Source organism: Nicotiana sylvestris, chromosome 2, assembly GCF_000393655.2.
Source record: "Nicotiana sylvestris chromosome 2, ASM39365v2, whole genome shotgun sequence".
Classification (NCBI taxonomy): domain Eukaryota; kingdom Viridiplantae; phylum Streptophyta; class Magnoliopsida; order Solanales; family Solanaceae; genus Nicotiana; species Nicotiana sylvestris.
Window position 1 is genome coordinate 153,174,358 of NC_091058.1, and position 18,601 is coordinate 153,192,958.

The 18,601-nt window shown below is 36.4% G+C and overlaps 1 protein-coding gene and 1 pseudogene across 2 annotated transcripts; both read left to right on the forward strand.

Annotated features, from left to right (window-relative positions):
• Nucleotides 1-5,314: 5,314 nt before the first annotated feature.
• LOC138886672 (U5 spliceosomal RNA) lies at nt 5,315-5,425 on the forward strand (annotated as a pseudogene).
• Nucleotides 5,426-11,379: 5,954 nt separating this feature from the next.
• On the forward strand, nt 11,380-17,468 carry LOC104238387 (kinesin-like protein KIN-7F). 2 transcript variants are annotated; one of them, XM_070167529.1, is made up of 13 exons: nt 11,380-11,973; nt 12,474-12,563; nt 12,661-12,761; nt 12,842-12,955; nt 13,044-13,125; nt 13,195-13,262; nt 13,343-13,408; nt 13,506-13,630; nt 13,914-14,250; nt 14,802-14,897; nt 14,987-16,087; nt 16,191-16,510; nt 16,981-17,468. In XM_070167529.1, exons 1-13 carry the CDS (start codon nt 11,769-11,771, stop codon nt 17,291-17,293), a joined length of 3,018 nt encoding a protein of 1,005 aa, XP_070023630.1. In that variant the 5' UTR covers nt 11,380-11,768; the 3' UTR covers nt 17,294-17,468. The 2 variants fall into 2 exon arrangements, with proteins under 2 accessions (XP_070023630.1, XP_070023631.1); XM_070167530.1 differs by having other exon boundaries at nt 11,892-11,973; nt 12,478-12,563; nt 12,642-12,761.
• Nucleotides 17,469-18,601: the final 1,133 nt, after the last annotated feature.

Sequence of the window (18,601 nt, forward strand, 5' to 3'; positions counted from 1 at the left end):
TTCATGTGTTTTGGAGGTCCGATTCGTGGTTTCAGATGTTATTTTGATGATTTGATCATGCGAGTGAGTTCGCGTTATGGTTTTAGATTTGTGTTAATGTTTGGTTTGGAGCCCCGAAGGCTCGGGTGAGTTTCGGACGCGTAGCAGAGTGTTTGATAGAGTTTAAGTACTATTGGTTTTTGCACAGAAGCCTTAGGTCTCGTATTTGCGAGATATGGATTGCAATTGCGATATTAAACGTTGTCTGCTAGGTTCGCATTTACGAACACAAAGTTCGCATTTGTGATAGGGTAGCCTGGGTGAGTTGGTTCGCATTTGCGATCTCTAAGGTCGCATTTGCGAAGTGTCCCATGTTCGCAATTGTGAACTATTCATCGTATTTGCGATAATAGCAGAGACGTGAGGTTCTTCGCTTTTGTGATTGTTTCTACACATTTGTGGGGTTCGCATTTGCGACACCTGCGACTGGACAAAAAGAGGGACGAAATTTTTAGTCTCATTTCCATATTTTGGAATCCTTTAATCAGTAGGAGGCGATTTTAAAAAGGGATTTTCATCTACAATAATTGGGTAAGTGATTTTGTTCAATTCTTAATTAGTTTACATGATTATATGTGAGTTTTAATGTCAAAACTGTGAGAATCAAAGTGAAAATTTGTCAAGTTTTTTGAAAAATAAGAGTTTGAGTTTTGAGAGTCGATTTAGACTCGGATTTTGAAACAAAACATATGTACAGACTCGTGGGGTTATGGGTAGCCGGAATCTACCCTTAGACCCAGGTTTTGAACAGGCGGGCCCGGGTTGACTTTTATTGACTTTTGAGAAATTGTGTAAAGATCATAGCCTTATTTATTGGAATTGATTTCTCTTGCATTATTTGATGTTATTAAGTCGATTTTGGTTAGATTTGTGCCGAGCGGAGGTGAATTGTAAAGGAAAAGCTATTTTTTAGCATTGATTGAGGGATTTTGAGGTAAGTATCTTGCCTAACGTTGTGTGTGGGAAAATATCCCGTATGGATTGGTTTGTTTGCTCTATTTGAACTACGTGAAAGACGTATACACGAGGTAACGAGCGCGTACACAGCTTATATGTGGAAATTTGACCGACCTAGACTCTTAGGTTCTCATGTACATTAAAATGAAGTCGTCTCATCATATTATATCCTCCATTTCTCAATTTATCCTTACATATATTATTTGAAATTGATTTATTCATGTTTTACCCTTGTTGCCAAATATACTTTTATATGCCTTTGTTGAAGTTATTTCCTCTTTTATTGCCATGTTATCTCTTCCGTAATTGCTTATCCTTAATTGAAGTTATTGTTATCTCTTCCATGGTTGACTTATCCTTATCGAAGTCATTGTTATATGGTACCTCTTCTACTATTGGCTTATCCTTATTTGAGGTCGTTGTTACATGTTATCTTTCTTATTGTTGAGTTATTCTTATTTGAAATCATTGTTACATGTTGTCTCTCTTATTGTTGAGTTACTCTTATTTGATATCATTGTTATACACTATCTCTATTATTGTTGATTTATTCTTGTTTGAAACCATTATTACTTGTTATGCGTTTCATTGTGAGCTCATTCTTCCGTTTCTTTGTGTTTTATAATTCTTGTGTTGATTTACTTGTCGTACTCTCGTGTTATTGTTGTTGTTGTTGTTGTTGTTGTTGTTGTTGTTGTTGTTATACTCAGTGTTGCTGAGCCGAGGGCTATGTGTGGTTGTGGTATTGGAATCATTTTGAGAAAATTTTGTGGCATATGGGCACATATGGTGTGAGTTGTTATATTGTATTGTTATGTCTTTTTGGCACACGTAATATTGTTGAGAGAATTGTCGGAGTGTTCGCACGTGAGTTGTTCGTGCTATTGTTATTATTGATATTTGCACATGCGGCGTGAAGCGAGCTATATATATATATATGGGTTTGCGCATGTGGCGAGACAAGACGGGAATATTATTATGTGCGTACGACGAGACAAGGCAGGCATTTACTTTATTATTGCGCATGTGGAGAGACAAGGGGGCTATGACGGGGATGATTTGTCATGACTTGTGATAACCTGGGGACATTGTTGTTGATAATATCTGTGTAGTGGTGTGACTACTTTGTGTGAGTTATGCATTTTATGTTTTGTTGTGTTGTTTCCTATGTACCATTCATTGTCTCTAATCTTACTCGTTGATTCGAGTTGTGATAGAATACTTGCACAAGCATACACCATAGTTAGTCAGTCATACCAGTCTAAGAAGATGAACCTTGATGTTTATTGATCATTTACTTGTATTGTGTGTGGGTTGTACTATTGGCACATGAGTTGTTCGTGTGGTTATGAGAATTCGAAGGTCCGTAGGTTGATTTATGTTGTTTTGCCGAAAGTTGAAAATTTAAAGTCTTAGAATTTTTATAAGTTTGACCTTAGGATGACGTCATAGCTATCGTGTTTGGATTTCTGTTTCGGGACTTGAAATAGGTCCGTTTTGTCATTTGGAACTTGTCCGCAAAATTTGGCGTCATTCCGAGTTGATTTGAAAAGAATCGGACGCACGGTTATTTTTTAGAAGTTCTTGAGTTTCATGTTGATTTCATGTGTTTTGGAGGTCCTATTCATGGGTTCGGATATTATTTTGATGATTTGATCGTGCAAGAGAGTTTGTGTTATGTTTTTAGACTTGTGTTGATGTTTGGTTTGGAGACACGAGGGCTCGGATGAGTTTCTGATGCATTGCGGAGTGTTTGATAGAGTTTAGGTACTGTTGATTCTTGCACAGAAGCCTTAGGACTCGCATTTGCGAGATATGGATCGCAATTGCGATATTAGCTATAGTGTTCTAGGTCCGTATTTGCGAACACAGAGTTCGCATTAATTTGCATGGGATGGCCTGGGTGAGCTGGTTCGCATTTGCGATCTCTATGGTTGCATTTGCGAAGTGTCCCATTGTTCGCAATTGTGAACTATTCATCGCATTTGCGATGACAGCAGGGATGTGAGGTTCTTCGCTTTTGGGATTGTTTCTTTACATTTGAGGGGTTCGCATTTGCAAACCCTAGGCCACATTTCTCCTCTTACTACAACCACTATTTGAAAGTGTAGAATACAGAAATATAAATCAGCCAACATGATCAAGTTTGGCTGAGTTTAAGCATTTCAACTAGCTTGAGATTTGCCTCGACAGAATTTGGCAGGAAGGATTCTCTCATGCTGCCCTGCTGAGTATATCACACACGACATACATTTGTAGGGGGGGAAAATAAGAAGAGTCATTCTTTTATTTGTTTATATTGTTTCTTTTGATCTTCTGTATATATTAGGACTTGGAATTCATGTGAAACAAGAAACGTAGTTTCTGCTGCCATCTAGCTAGTGCACAGGTTGTGTTGTGAATCCCAGCAATGGTAAAGAGTATAGTGATTTTAAATTAACCAGGGTTTTCTAGTTTCAACTTTTTGTGTTTTGTTATCCGTGATTTGGCCATTTGAACTATATGACTACTTTTGAGGTAACATTATGAGTCGTAGTGTTAGTTATGGAACTCAACTGTTTATTAGTTCGTTGCGGAATATTGCTAAATAGCCAAGATATAAATATAAGGAATTTTTACCTACGTGTCAGGACGAGTCAGGACGGCGCAGGATATGGCCATGGCACGAGTCAGGACATCGCAGGACATGGCAGGGCGTGGCCATGCACGGGTCAGGACATGACAGGATGTGTCAGGACGTGTCAGGACGTCGTAGGACATGGCAGGGCGTGCCCATGGCACGGATACCTTATTTAATTTAAATAAATACCCTTTTAAAAAATTATATTCAATAGTTACCTTTTGATTATTATAGCCAAATATCTATTTATGATCACCTCCTACCCTTAAGCTATAAAATACACTTTGTATTATTTTTCTCTCTCATTTTTTCAGATTTTTCTCCACCCTCTCTCTCAACGCTAATCATTCTCCATGAATTATAAATTCACAAGGAAAAAGCTTTTCTTGATTTTTCAAGGTTAAAAATCAAACAAAAAGGGAGATTTTCTTGAATTGTGAAAAACACAGAGGAAGTGAAAGTGAAGTGAGGCGGCGTGTGAGGAGTTTTCATATTATTATAACTGAAGAGAGAGAAAAAGGATAGATACTATGTATATGTATGTATGATTTGTACATCACATACACACAAAACCCAATTGAAATGTATGATTTGTACATCACATACACACAAAACCCAATTGAAACAAACAGACCAACAACTAGAAAAGGTTGGCAGATATTTGGTAAGGGCTTATTGCAAATCGAATCAAAGCTAAGGGCTAACAAAAGCTACGATGGTACTGCCAGATGTGTCAGAAGCAATGTACAAGATGCGTGGGAACAGTAAGATTCAGGGTTTTTGCTCGACGGCGGATTTGTCGGAAATTAGGGTTTGTTCTTGAACAAAGACGATAGATTTTGGGGTTGAGCAACTTGATTTTCTGTTAATATATTTCAATGTATTTTCAATATATCACGCTATATTTTCATGTATTTTATTGTATTCATTGTCTTTTTTTTTCCATTGTAATTCAATGTGTTTCGTTGTATTCCATGTATTTCATTGTATTCACTGTCTTTTTTTCTTATTGTATCCCGCTGTATTCTATGTATTTCATTGTATTCACTGTCTCGCTATATGCCATGAATGTATTCATATGTTTTTTTAATTAATATAATTTATGTATTCAGATGTATTATATAATTTCTCTGAAGATTGCTATGTTTTTGGGGTATTTTTCGGTTGAGAATCTTTTTTATAACTGAAAATACAAAATTTGTGTGTTATAATTGAGTTTGTTGAGTTATATTAGGAGTCTATTATGTTAATTGATTCACTTTCCGTTTTAAAAATAGTGTAATCTCCTATTTCATGCCGTGAATACAGTCGAATACAATAATCTGTCCAGCCGTAATCCCATGTTTCACTCCATAAATACAGCCGAATACACTCGAATACAACAACTGATTAGCTGGACTTCCCTTATCCACACCGATTTTTGCTACTGTATTCATGAATATAATAGCTTAAATACATCAAATACATCTTATAACCACACAAAAAGTATCTATAATTCGTAATATAACAAATGATATCTATAGATGACTAATTACTACTAAAAGATAGTGCTTTATGAAAATTTTTCAATATAATGTGAAGTGGACACAGCCCAACAAGAAAGCCCATATTACTAACGTCCCACATTGGCTGCAAAAGCAGAAGCGAGCAGCTGGGAACAATATAAAATAAGGCCATCCTGTTCAGTTCTACTCACGCAGCCACTCGATGAGCACATAGCGAACTATTCTTTCGCCTTTTACTAAAGAATACCGTGTGCGCGTCGCAAATAGTGGCATACGCCCATTTTTGGAGGGGTAAAACCCCCTACAATACTAGTTAAAACCTTTTCCCAGTTGCTCACCGTTGTTTTGGGATTTTGTTGAACATAAAGGCTTTTCTGTTGTGAATAGTTAGGTTGTTTAGTGAATAATTCCTTGCAAACTATCTGCAGTATGGCAAGGAAATAAGTTCTATTCAATTCCATAATGAAGAGCAACCAATTATAATTAGGTGAATGCTGCACAAAGAATTTTCGTACATGGGACTGTCGAATAATGTATTATTGTACGTAATTAGTTTAATTTGTATTTCCAGCAAAGTTCTAACTTCTCAACGGTTTGGACCTTTATGTCACGTCCTTAATCTTAAACTAAGTGCACGTGCGGCACTTGGCAACTCACTCATTTTGCATAACTTGCTCACGTTCTTGCTATGCCGAATCAGCCCTACTACACTCATGATCGCTAAGAAATGTTAGAACACGTGAGAATTGTCAAAGGAAGCTTTTGTATTAGAGAGAACTTGATTGTTTTGCTTGGTCGATGAATTACAAATGAATGCCCCCTATTTATACTAATCACCTAGGGGCTAGTATGTAAATAATAATTGTTCTACAAGTCCTTCCATATTTATAACTAAGTCCCTTCTTTAGAATATTCTACACATCTAGATTCTTCTAAGGACTTTCCTAACAATTCTATAGGGTTCTAGGGTCTTCCTAAGGAAGCCTCTATATTTCTTTAGAACCTTCCTACAAATGCATAAATATCTAGAGCTTTTCTAAGGAAATTCTACATAGTTCTAGGATATTCCATCAAGATCTTTTCCCTAACTTATGTAACCCTTTCATATGGCAAAAATATATGCCAAGTGGCACCTACGTGGCATGATGATGTGGCGGGTCATGACACTCTCCCCTACCCAATTTTGTGCCGCCTCGGCACAAAGCATCGACACGTATACGCGCACCTCGCCTTGGCGTCGCCGGAGATCTTTGTCCATTACCCATGATGCTCTATGAAGCGGTCTGCCTTCCTATTTCACAAGGTACTGGTTACCTCTTCTTATGCCGTTTGTACTTTGGACAGCTAACAATAATGGCCTCGATCCTCCGCCTATCTGATGCCTCCCCTTTCTCTTGGCCTGAATCTTCCCATGACTCAACCAAGTCCAGAAGCTTCTCAAGCATCGGGTCTATGCTTTCACTCCCTATGTGGCTGCCCTCCGTGGTCCCATCCTTCCTAGCAAACTTGACCCCTCTGCTTCGTGCATCATCTAAGTCTGATAGTGTGCCATCATATTGTAACTTACCATCCCCTTCAACTATGTCCGCCCAACTTTTCTTGCTACCACCATGTTCTATTTGCATGGCGCCAAGATAGGCTTCAGAATCCCCTACTTTCGGCTTAGATTCCAAGCGCATCCCTCCAATGCAGTCGGTCTCTCGTGTGTCACCCTTGTGTCCCTGAGCAAAATTCCCGATCATTGTTGCAAGCTTACCCAACTCTGGGCATTCACTTCCGTGATATGATCCTTTGCAAAAGTAGCACCCTCCCTTAGGCACGTATTCGCTATTGTTTTCCGGCCCCTTGCCGTTTCTCTTGGACCCTTGTCCATTATATGATGGCCCCTTTCCATTACCCTTGTATACATCGGTTATGCCTTTCCCATTGTCCTTGTCATGGTCTCCCTCACGCCTCTCGACGTCGCCTTCTTTGGACTTGGCAGACTCCATCTTGAAGTCAACAAGTGACTCGGCTACCGCTAATGCCTCGTCCACATTGGCTACTTGATGTTTTCTTAACTCCTACTTTGCCCAATTTTGCAACCCATCCATGAAGTGAAAGAGTGAATCTTCCTTGGATAATGACGGGATTTGCAGCATTAAGGTAGTGAACTCGTGCACATACTCCCGAATTGTGGCCGTCTGTCGGAGCTCCCTTAGCTTCCACCTAGCCTCATACACCACATTCACCGGGTAGAATTGCTTCTTCAACTCCTTCTTGAACTGCTCCCACGTCTCAATGTTGCATAGCCCCTTTTCCATGTCAGCACACTTTCGACGCCACCACAACGCATCAATCTCTGAGAGGTACAACACAACAGTGTTGATCTTAGCCTCGTCGTCTCTCACATTGCCATGCCTGAAGTAGTTCTCCAAGTGCCAAAGGAAGTTCTCTACTTCTTGTGCATCACGAACACCTTTGAACATTGGCAATTTGGGAGCCTCGATCTTGGTCTCCCTCGTCACAACAACATTACTGTTTGCCTCGGTCACGCTAGCATCAGCATGCTCCCGAGCGACTCTATCTTTGCCTTTATGGCATCGATAATACTCAATGCCTCCATAAGTCTGCACTCCAAGTAGTGATGGTTTTCCTTAGCTCCATCTCGACCTGCGTACGCCCCTGCAATTCATTTCAGATGCTCTCAATTTCTTTAAGAGTGTGTCCCTCAAGAACTCTAAGGGTGACTTCCCCCTTCCCCAAGCGTTGGCCAAAGATCTCGACGGCGTCCATCCCCACATTCACCTTCATCACCCACTCTTTACCGAGCGAGACGTCCTCCGGCAGGACCTCCACTTCATCCCCGCTCGCCTCAGTGGCAGATGGTTCTTGGGATGTAAGCCTCTCGTTTGACACAACCTCGGTTGGCACCTCCTGGCTATTGTTGGTGGTATTCCTCTTTTTGTTACAGCCGCTCTTACCAACAACATCCTGGATGACGTTGGCTTGGGTGTTGGCAGCGTTAACTTCTCCGATGTTCGCCATTCCCTTAGTTTCAACCTTTGCTCTGATACCACGTTGTCACGTCCTTAGTCTTAAACTAAGTGCACGTGCGGCACTTGACAACTCACTCACGATCTTGCATAATTTGCTCATGTTCTTGTTATGCCAAGTCAGCCCTACTACACTCATGATTGCTAAAAAATGTTAGAACACATGAGAATTGCCAAAGAAAGCTTTTGTATTAGAGAGAACTTGATTGTTTTGCTTGGTTGATGAATTACAAATGAATGCCACCTATTTATACTAATCACCTAGGGGTTAGTATATAAATAATAATTGTTCTACAAGTCCTTCCATATTTACAACTAAGTCCCTTCTCTAGAATATTCTACACATCTATATTCTTTTAAGGACTTTCCTAACAATTCTATAGGGTTCTAGGGTCTTCCTAAGGAAGCCTCTATATTTCTCTAGAACCTTCCTACAAATGCATAAATATCTAGAGTTTTTCTAAGGAAATTCTACATAGTTCTAGGATATTCTATCAAGATCTTTTCCCTAACTTATGTAATCATTCCATATGACAAAAATATATGTCAAGTGACACCTACGTGGCATGATGATGTGGCGGGTCATGACATTTAGTTATAAAATTTGTGTTGCTCGTCATCACGCATAGACTCCACTAGAAGAAAACCAATTGTTATTGCTGAACTTATTTCGATCTAGAAAATTGTGTCATGATTTGTTTATCTGCTCATTTCTTTTTAACCTGCCAAAATTTGATTCAATTAACCTATTTTGACCCATAATTATGCAACACGTCCAATTTGTCCCAATTAGAATTGTAGGTCTTAAGTTTGAACTTGTTGGGCAACTCATCTTAGGCCCAACTTATTTTAATTAATGGAAAAATGACACTGCACAACCGTTCTCAATATTTATATCTATATTATATTGAAAGTGAGAATCCTAAAAGTTAAAAGTTAAATTACTAAATAACCTTTTTGATTTTAAATATCTTACTAATAAAAAAGAGGTGGTTATTCATAACAATAAAATTTCGAAGAGCCACAATATTTGTCGTGATGGTTCACAAACGTTGTATTTAGGACATATATAACATAAATTGCAAGTATGTTGCACCGAAATCCAGATTCGTAATTCTCTATAGGAACCTACTATCCAGTGCATAATCAAAGCCATTACATAACTGAATTAACAATTATCCATGTTAGGAGTCACACGTGGAAATAATAGGATAGATTTTTTTGGTCGTGGAAGTGAAGCTGTCATGTTATAAACATTAATCGAAGAAGAAAAAGGATCTAGCCATTGATAACAAAGTGGTAGAGTCATGCTTGAATAATCGATAAAGCCACCGTTTCGAAAGTATGACATTTTACTATTAGAAAACTTGCTCACTCATGTGAGATTACCATGGTTTGTAGCAAGATTACATCATCAAAAGATAAAATTCCAGTATTTCCGTTCTTTATGTTGAATTGAATAAACAAACCAATTGAATCTTAAAATAGGGAGGCACTTGAAGATTCTCCAGCCACATATAATCAATGGCGTTGTTTTCCACTCAAAATGAATTTCTCTAATATTTATTAATGGATGAATTGAAAAGGAAGTGGCGATAAAATCAGGTTTTACTTTCTTTACTTTACTCAATATTTATTAATTTTCTTTCCAATGTGATACATGAAATTTAGTTTCTACGATTGTTACCGTAAATGTTTATCTTGTGATAATCTCATTTTTTTTATTTGCATCCGAAATATATAACATTTATTTAAAGGTTAAGTTTATTATTCTTTTTATCAAATAAAATAATCACTTTGTTTGTATACAATTTGGTAGCATGTATAAAATTATATACAATATAATCTTTTAGATTGTAAGATAAGAATTAGGTTTACACTAATACATTAAAATTACTATTAAGATCATGAAAGGATATGTGATATGTATATTAGCTTTGATCACTAGAGATATACATATGCTATTATGGTGGGAACAAACTATCAAATTTTGATATGTTTTAAATGTTATAAAGGATTGGTCGAAAAGCCATAAAAAAGAAATTTACATCCTACAATATGACCGAGGAGTTGTTATCCTTTCCAATGAAGGACAATAGTTAATTCATAAATATAGAAATTTCTAATCATAGAGCAACCCAAGATAATCCTCCAATGACTATCGATAATGTAGTAAGCCAAGATGATACTATCGTAATTGGAGTAAGAGTGAACTAACTCAGGTATGTAATATAAACAAAAAAATAAATAAAAAAATGCATCAAAAATATCATCTACAAGGAAGTATTTGGTGAGATAAGTTGAATCACATATTTCTACTTAGCTTATAAAACAAAAAAGTATTTAAAATCACTTGTATCTGAGTAAACCTTAATTGTTCATATTTGTAGGTTAAGATGATAATTATCTTGACATTGGCAACTAAATCATAGTACGAGGATTCACATTCATCATTCACAAAAATTTATACTTTATTTTTCATGTATTGTTAATTAATCAAAAAATTATTTTGATAATATTTGTATTTTCTTACAAAACGTGTATTACATAACTCAGTATACACGTGCCGAGAAACTAGTATATATATATATATACACACACACATTCTGTATGTTATACACAAAAAATATATAAATTTTATACTTTTTCGGCTACCAAATGTCAATAGTTTCTGTCGCGGGCTAACAGTAATAATACCGCTTAATACACATTTCGGACGGATTGGATTATAAACTGTTCTCGTTCGTCCAAAGTTCAACCTACGAATTTGATAGTATGCAAATAAAAAAGGACTGCTATAAAAGTAAAATAGCCGAAAAATGTATACAATTTGTATATATATATTCTGTATGTTACATACAAAAATTATACAAATTTTATATACTTTTTCGGCTACCAAATATAAATAATTTTTGACGCGGACTAAAAATGATAATACCCAATAAAAACTCACATATCAATAAGGTGAAAGGTGAATAATTAAAAACCAACTAATGATAAGAAAGCTTAAATTTTGGCTGCATAAACAAAAATATATTGATATACAACAGAAAGAAGAAAACACAAAGGAAATAAAAAAGTAACAGAAATTAGGACTGCTAAATTTTTTCATCTTTGCCAGCCTCAACCAAACGGGGAAAAATATAAAATACCTTTTTTTTATTTTTTTACCTTTCTTTAATTTATGCTTTGATTCTCAAATCCAATTCTCAACTGTCTTTTATATCCATTTCTTTCTCTTTCTCTCTGATGTCTCATTTCCAAACAGAAAGAGAAAGAGAAAGAGAAAGAGAAAGAGAAAAAGAGTCTCTTTTTTTCTTCAAAAATATCATACATCAACTTTCTCTGAAAACAACCCAGAAAAGTAGAGGAAAAAATAAATAAATTCTTGATCCTTTTAATATTATCAACAATATTGTTACGTATAATGCATGGCAAATACTAACAAGATTGTAAATTGGACCATAGTTATCAAAAGAAAACACATCCAATAGTTTCTCCAAATGCATGTAACACAATATATTGACTCTTTTCTTCTATTTGAAGAATGAAATGCCTAGGAAATTAAATGGGATTTTTTTGATTTAACATTCTCTGAATAATTTGTGGAGAATGGAAAAAATGGAAGGTGGCGAGGAAGTAATGCAGGGGCGTGAAGAGAGGATTTTTGTATCGGTGAGGCTAAGGCCATTGAATGAGAAAGAGGAGAGAAATGATGTTTCAGACTGGGAATGTGTCAATGATACAACAATTATATACAAGAATATTAGCCTCTCGCCATCAGAACGCTTAATATATCCCTCTGCATATACGTTTGGTAAGTCTTTACATTTGATTGTTGTAAAAATGGTTCCAAATTTGTTTATTTATGTAAAAAGTATATTTTAGTGAATTTACATTGGAAGATCGTTTTCGTCAAAATAGCACGGGCTTGCCAGCCATTGAAAAATAGCCAGCGTTTGCAAAGTTATTAAAAAATAGCCACTATTTTGCTGCAACACACGGAAAGTTCCAGCATAATATACTGGAGATTGAAGTACCTGTGTATGAACTTCCAGCATATTATGCTGTAAATTCAGTATATTATACTGGAACTCCAGTATATTATGATGGAATATTTACCGAATTTTGGATAGTATTTTCGTTCAGGTTTATCTTTATATGAAAAGTGGTTAAATTTCGATTACTTTTGAAACTGTGGCTATTTTTCAATTACCACTTGTAAATTTGGGTATTTTTGAATTTCACCCTCGTTTTCTGGATCATTTTTCAGTATTTTGCCATTATTGTGTTATTGGTTTATGATTTTGTTTATAGACAGGGTATTTAGCAGTGATTGCTGTACAAGACAGGTCTATGAAGAAGCAGCTAAAGAAGTTGCTCTTTCAGTTGTCAAAGGATACAATTGTGAGTGCATCTACTCTGCTTCTACTTTTTGGAATTTCTGAACAGAAGTCCATGTCCTGTTGTATTATTGATCTAAAGTAATTTATGTATCAACTAGCAAGTATTTTTGCCTATGGCCAAACCAGCAGTGGAAAGACCTACACTATGACTGGAATAACTGAATATGCCATAGCAGATATCTACGAATACGTACAGAAGGTAACTACTTCATGAACAATTGTTTGTTGTCTGTTTAACCAGGAGTTTTTGCTTATCAAATTAATATTACTTGTATGTAGCACAAAGAGAGAGACTTTATTTTGAAGTTTTCTGCTATGGAGATGTACAATGAATCTGTCAGAGATCTCCTTAGTGAAGATAGCACTCCACTTAGACTTCTTGACGATCCAGAGGTTACTTACTTTACTGAACAACAAAATGTTACTGCTTGTTTTTATATATCTTTTCCCCGTCTTAAATCATGCCGATCAATTTCAACAGAGAGGGACTGTTGTTGAGAAACTCACAGAGGAAATATTGAGGGACTGGGGCCATGTGATTCAGCTACTTTCTATTTGTGAAGGTAACACAATGAATAGCTTTTTTTGGCATATAATTAACCATGGTCTTGAGTTCACAATTAATGTTGCAGCTCAGAGACAGATTGGGGAGACTGCCTTCAATGAAACAAGCTCCAGATCTCACCAAATCATCAGACTGGTAAAACAACTGAAATTTCTTGTCTACCATGCTATTGACTTTTTAATACAACTAGAAGTTTGAAGTATAATTTGTTGCAGACAATTGAAAGTTCTGCTCGTGAGCACTTAGGCGGGGACAACCTGGGTACCCTTTTAGCTACTGTGGTAAGAAAATGTATCTCTCATGAAGAGCAATTGATATATAGTGTGGTGTTGCTATTATACTAAGGTAACTGCTGAATGTTTTTCCATTGAAACACAGAATTTTGTTGATTTGGCTGGAAGTGAGGGGGCATCTCAGTCGTTGTCAGCTGGTGCAAGACTGAAAGAAGGTTGTCACATAAATCGCAGCTTGCTGACTCTGGGCACTGTTATTCGTAAGCTAAGGTCGTTTAATTTTCTTGCACTGCTAACCAAGTTTAACATGATTATTAAGCAGCTCTACAAGAAGAGCTTTGCCTTCCGTGTTACATTATATAATCTGTTGCATGAAATGTGCCTAGGTCCTCTTAGCATTATTGCATTCTTTTTTTTTTTTTTTTCAATTCTGTTTTATTAATTCCTATGGCCTGCAAAATTTAAAATGGAAGCCTGATTTAAGCATGACATACCTCCTCTGATCAATGCCGACGATTGTAACTAATTCAAGTTGTTGTATAACTTAATGCAGCAAGGATAGGACTGGTCACATTCCTTTCCGAGACTCAAAGCTAACCCGGATATTACAGCCATCATTGAGTGGCAACGGTAGAACTGCCATCATCTGTACAATGAGTCCTGCACGAAGTCATGTTGAGCAATCAAGAAATACTCTACTATTTGCAAGTTGTGCTAAGGAAGTAACTACTAACGCCCAAGTGAACGTAGCCATATCAGATAAAGCATTGGTGAAGCATTTACAGAGGGAGTTAGCAAGGTTAGAAAGTGAGTTAAGGTATCCAAGGGCTTGTATATTCCCTTCAGATTACGAAGCGTTACTGCAAGAGAAGGACCTTCAAATACAACAGGTAATGCATTTTGATGATGATAAAAAGTATTTGCAAAATTTGGAACCTCTTTCCTTTGTGACATCCGATTGTTTTACCTGGAAACTTTGGCTTGTTTCCTTCTTACACCAAAGGAAGTGACTAATGTATCCTTGATACAGCAATTTTTACAATAACAAGGAAAAAACATACGAAAAGCTGGCCTAACATGTTAGTGTATCAACAAAAAGTAATCTGTTATTGGGAAGGCACAATTGTGGTACAAGCACAGATAAATATCATTATATGTGAAACTAAAAACAAAATAAACTGAAGGTCCAAAATTCACTGACGGAAAAATACATATAACTAAGATTTTCAGCATGCAAGATTTGCCCTCCATTATATATCTAGGATGTTAATGGCTTTTATTCTTTTGCAAATGAAGCATTTAATATTACCCCTGACATGCTATTTTGAGGTATCTCTCATCCTTATTGACTTAAATTAAGAGTTCAATTTCCTGATTATTTTACAAAAATGCACTAATGTCCCCGTCTTGAACCCTTGGTCAATTTTCCCCTCTTCTATAGCTGGAGAAGGAGATAAAGGACTTAATTTTGCAACGCGATATTGCTCAGAGTCAAGTTAAAGATCTGTTGAAACTGCTTGGAGATGATGTAATACAGGTATATAAAAGTTTACTAGACTCTACTTGCTTCCTCATTTATATATTTGCTTATTCTATGCTAAAAGGCACTTTGTACTTATTCTATAGGTTGGTCTAGGACACTACCCAAATTTGCGCGTGAAGAGATCACCAGATTTTCAAAGCCCAATGCAACAGATTTCCATTTTGAGAGACACTCGTTACATAGATGTTGATGTTAGAACACGTTCAATTGGACATAGCAGGAGTAGCTCTGAAGATCAGATTATACACGTGCCGGAGTTTGAAGAAACCATCTTTCGCAACAATACATTTCCAATGCTATTACCTGGAAGTTCAAATTATAGCAAAAGTGATTCATGTCAGGGATGGGATGAAGTTGAAAAACAAAGTAATGAGACTTCTGAGGATCTATGCAAGGAAGTTCGTTGCATTGAAACAGAAGAATCGAGTGTGAAGGGAACACAAGAATCCAATTATTCATTTCCTGAACAAAATGGTGGCTTTCCTGCTTTAGTAACCATTGTAAATCGGGAGAGAACAAATCAGGGAACATTAGTACCTCCAGACAACGGATACAGAAGATCGGTGACACCTCCACATAAGGAAAACGGGGAACTGAAACCATTACCCTTTAAAGAAGACCAAGAATCAGTGTCATCCTCATTTTTCGCGGAAGAAAGGAAATCCAGTAGAGAAATGGTGTCACTTTTCTTAAGGGTTGATCAAGCCCTTGAATCACCAAAGTTCAAGGAAGATAAAGAATTTACTTGTGTTCATTCCTCAAATGCTCCTCCAGAAAAATTATACTCACAATGTGAATTCAATGATGATAGATCGTGCAATAGAAACTTGAAGTTATCTAAAAGTAAAAGCTGCAAAGCTAGTATAATTACTGATCGATCTTCTCCATGCTTAGAGGAATCCAACAGAAATAGAAGCACACCACCATCTGAACCAGCAAGAAGTCTCAATGCAAGACCTCAGGATTCGGAAATGGAAGTTTCTCACCTGAACTTTGGCTCTGATGTTAAGTGTTCAAGAAATGATTCCACCTTCCATGCACAGAGTGCCTTCAATGTTGAGCTTGAAGTTCCAGAAAGGAAACCTTTAACTGATGAGGATGTCAATGATGCTGATGGTGCACGGGATGCAAGGATGAATGGAATGGATCAGCTTCAATATGAAATGGATGTCAAAGATTGCCATGTGAGTATCAGTCTTTTTCCTCTCCGGTTTCACTCTGCCGTCTTATTAAGTTCCCCCTACCTCATAAATCTTCTTTAATATGTGAGTGATGTGTATGTCACAGGTTCAGGAGGCTGAACTAGAGCATGATAAACCGTCAAAAAGTGTGAGAGAAGTTGGAGTGGAGCCAGTAGAAGATGATTATAAAAGTCGTTACAGCTGGCCCTTAGAATTCAAGAGACTTCAAAAAGAGATTATTGAACTTTGGCATGCTTGCAATGTCTCCTTGGCACATAGAGCCTACTTCTTCCTTCTTTTCCAAGGTGATTCCACAGATGCTATATATATGGAGGTTGAAATTAGAAGATTAACCTTCCTCAAGGACACATTTTCACGTGGAGAGAAAACCGTGGTCAATGGTCGGACTTTGTCACTGGAGGGAAGGTAATCTGCTTGCATCCATTTGAAAGTTTTCTCTAAGGTCTTTCCCTGCTAATAGATGTGTGTAAGCAGACATACATGTCATATGGAAATGAATTGTTCATAAACCTCCATTTCTATCTTTATATTTACTCGCATAAAGTAAACAAAAAGCTCAACAGTTTGCTAATTGACTAAGAGTTTCTCATACTTTCATGTTCAATATACCATATACATCTATATGTTCCATGTCTGAACTTTGAAGGATGATATAGTTGATGTTTTCATGTGCACATACCCCTTAATCGTTCTGCCAATGTTACCGATATGCAGAGCACTAATGTACTTTCATGTATACAGTTTTCTAACAAATTTCTTCGACTTCTTTAGTCAATTCAGGCTTGTATTAGATCCGTGAATGTAAATGCAATTGACTGCCATAGAACATTAAAATGAAATATGGTTTCATTAAGTCTTGTTTCATTGGAAAACAGCAAGAAAGATCTGCGAGAAGAGAGAAGGATGCTGAGCAAGCAAATGCAGAAAAAGTTAAGCGAAGCAGAACGAGACAGCCTATACCTTAAGTGGGGGATTGGGATCAATAGCAAAAGAAGGAGGTTACAATTGGCTCAGCAATTATGGACCAAGACAGATGATATGAACCACATTGCAGATAGTGCATATTTGGTAGCAAAGCTGGTTGGTTTGATGGAACCAGGAAAAGGTCCTAAGGAGATGTTTGGACTTGATTTTCCAAATACAAGTAGAAATTACAGTTTCAAAACAGGCCTGAAATCTCTTTTGTAATAGTATTGAGGAAGATCTAATGAGACGAAATTACTTGGTGAAGGCTGCATCAATCTTCCAGCTCCATTTTTCTTTGATGTTCTGATTTTAATATTAGTTAAGCCAATTTTCTCCAGCTCTTCCCTTTTTTTTTTTTTTTTTTTGGTTTTTTCCCCTTTTGTCATACTGATTGTAATGACTTTTAGTTTTGTACAGGAGGCCCAACTAAATATTACTTGTTGAAGAATCTTTCACTAACTAGCTAATAGTGCTCTCCCATAAACAGAACTTTTACTAATTTCATCTTATTTGATAATGTTTCCAAATCAGTGTCACTGACGATCCCAAAGTGACACCTCAACTCTCAAGGGCTAAACCAGCCATTTTGAGCTTGAAAACAGGAGGCAACTGGCCAAGTCTTCACGGTTTCGTTGTAGAGCTTGTAAATTACCTTAACCAAAATTTCGTTCGCTGACATTGCAATAGTTGATTTTAGTAAAAACACCAATCCTAATAAGTTGTAGATGCATGGTTATGAGTCTAAGTGGGAGATTGTTGGGGCATATACTATTAACCATGCATTTGGATATAGTATATTCTAATAATTATCATGGTTAAAAGTCTAAGTGGGAGATTGTTGGGATATATACTATTAACCATGAGTTTGGTTTAGATATAGTATTTATTATGAAATAATTGTTTATTCAGTTTTAATAAAGTTTTAAATAGATCATATAATAGTCTGTGTCCTTTGCTTATATAGTAGATGATTTAGTGTATAGAGTTTAGCTTATACACGGAAGATTAAATCATCGGTTCTTATAAGTATAAAGTTTGAGTTCACAATCTAATGATGGAATTGGACAAACCATCAGGAATGATTGTAGCACAAGATTAAATATAATTAATCTTGATTATGGGAATGGTTTAATTCCAACTTCTTGTGCTAGTACATTTTGTATGTATTGAACGGACCAGGTAGAGATAAGTATTTTATACTGACTTAATAAAATAAACTCTCTAGCCATTAAATGTACTTATACTCTTAATCTTGATATAATTATTATTAGCTGTGTATATTATTATTGTTTTGATTTATTAAAAGGCGAGATTCTTTCGTGGGTCAATATGCCTGGTAAATTGGATAATAATAATATACATTGGCGAAGTAATAGTTAGTTGATGGAATCCATGTCTCGGTTTAGAGATTGATGATATACCTTTATGAAAGCTTATAAGTTTTCATGTGTAAACCCGGCCGGTGGATTTTGTATCCGACACATGAAATAAGTTAAGCGAAAGTCTAAAGGAAATAATCAATAAATTAAA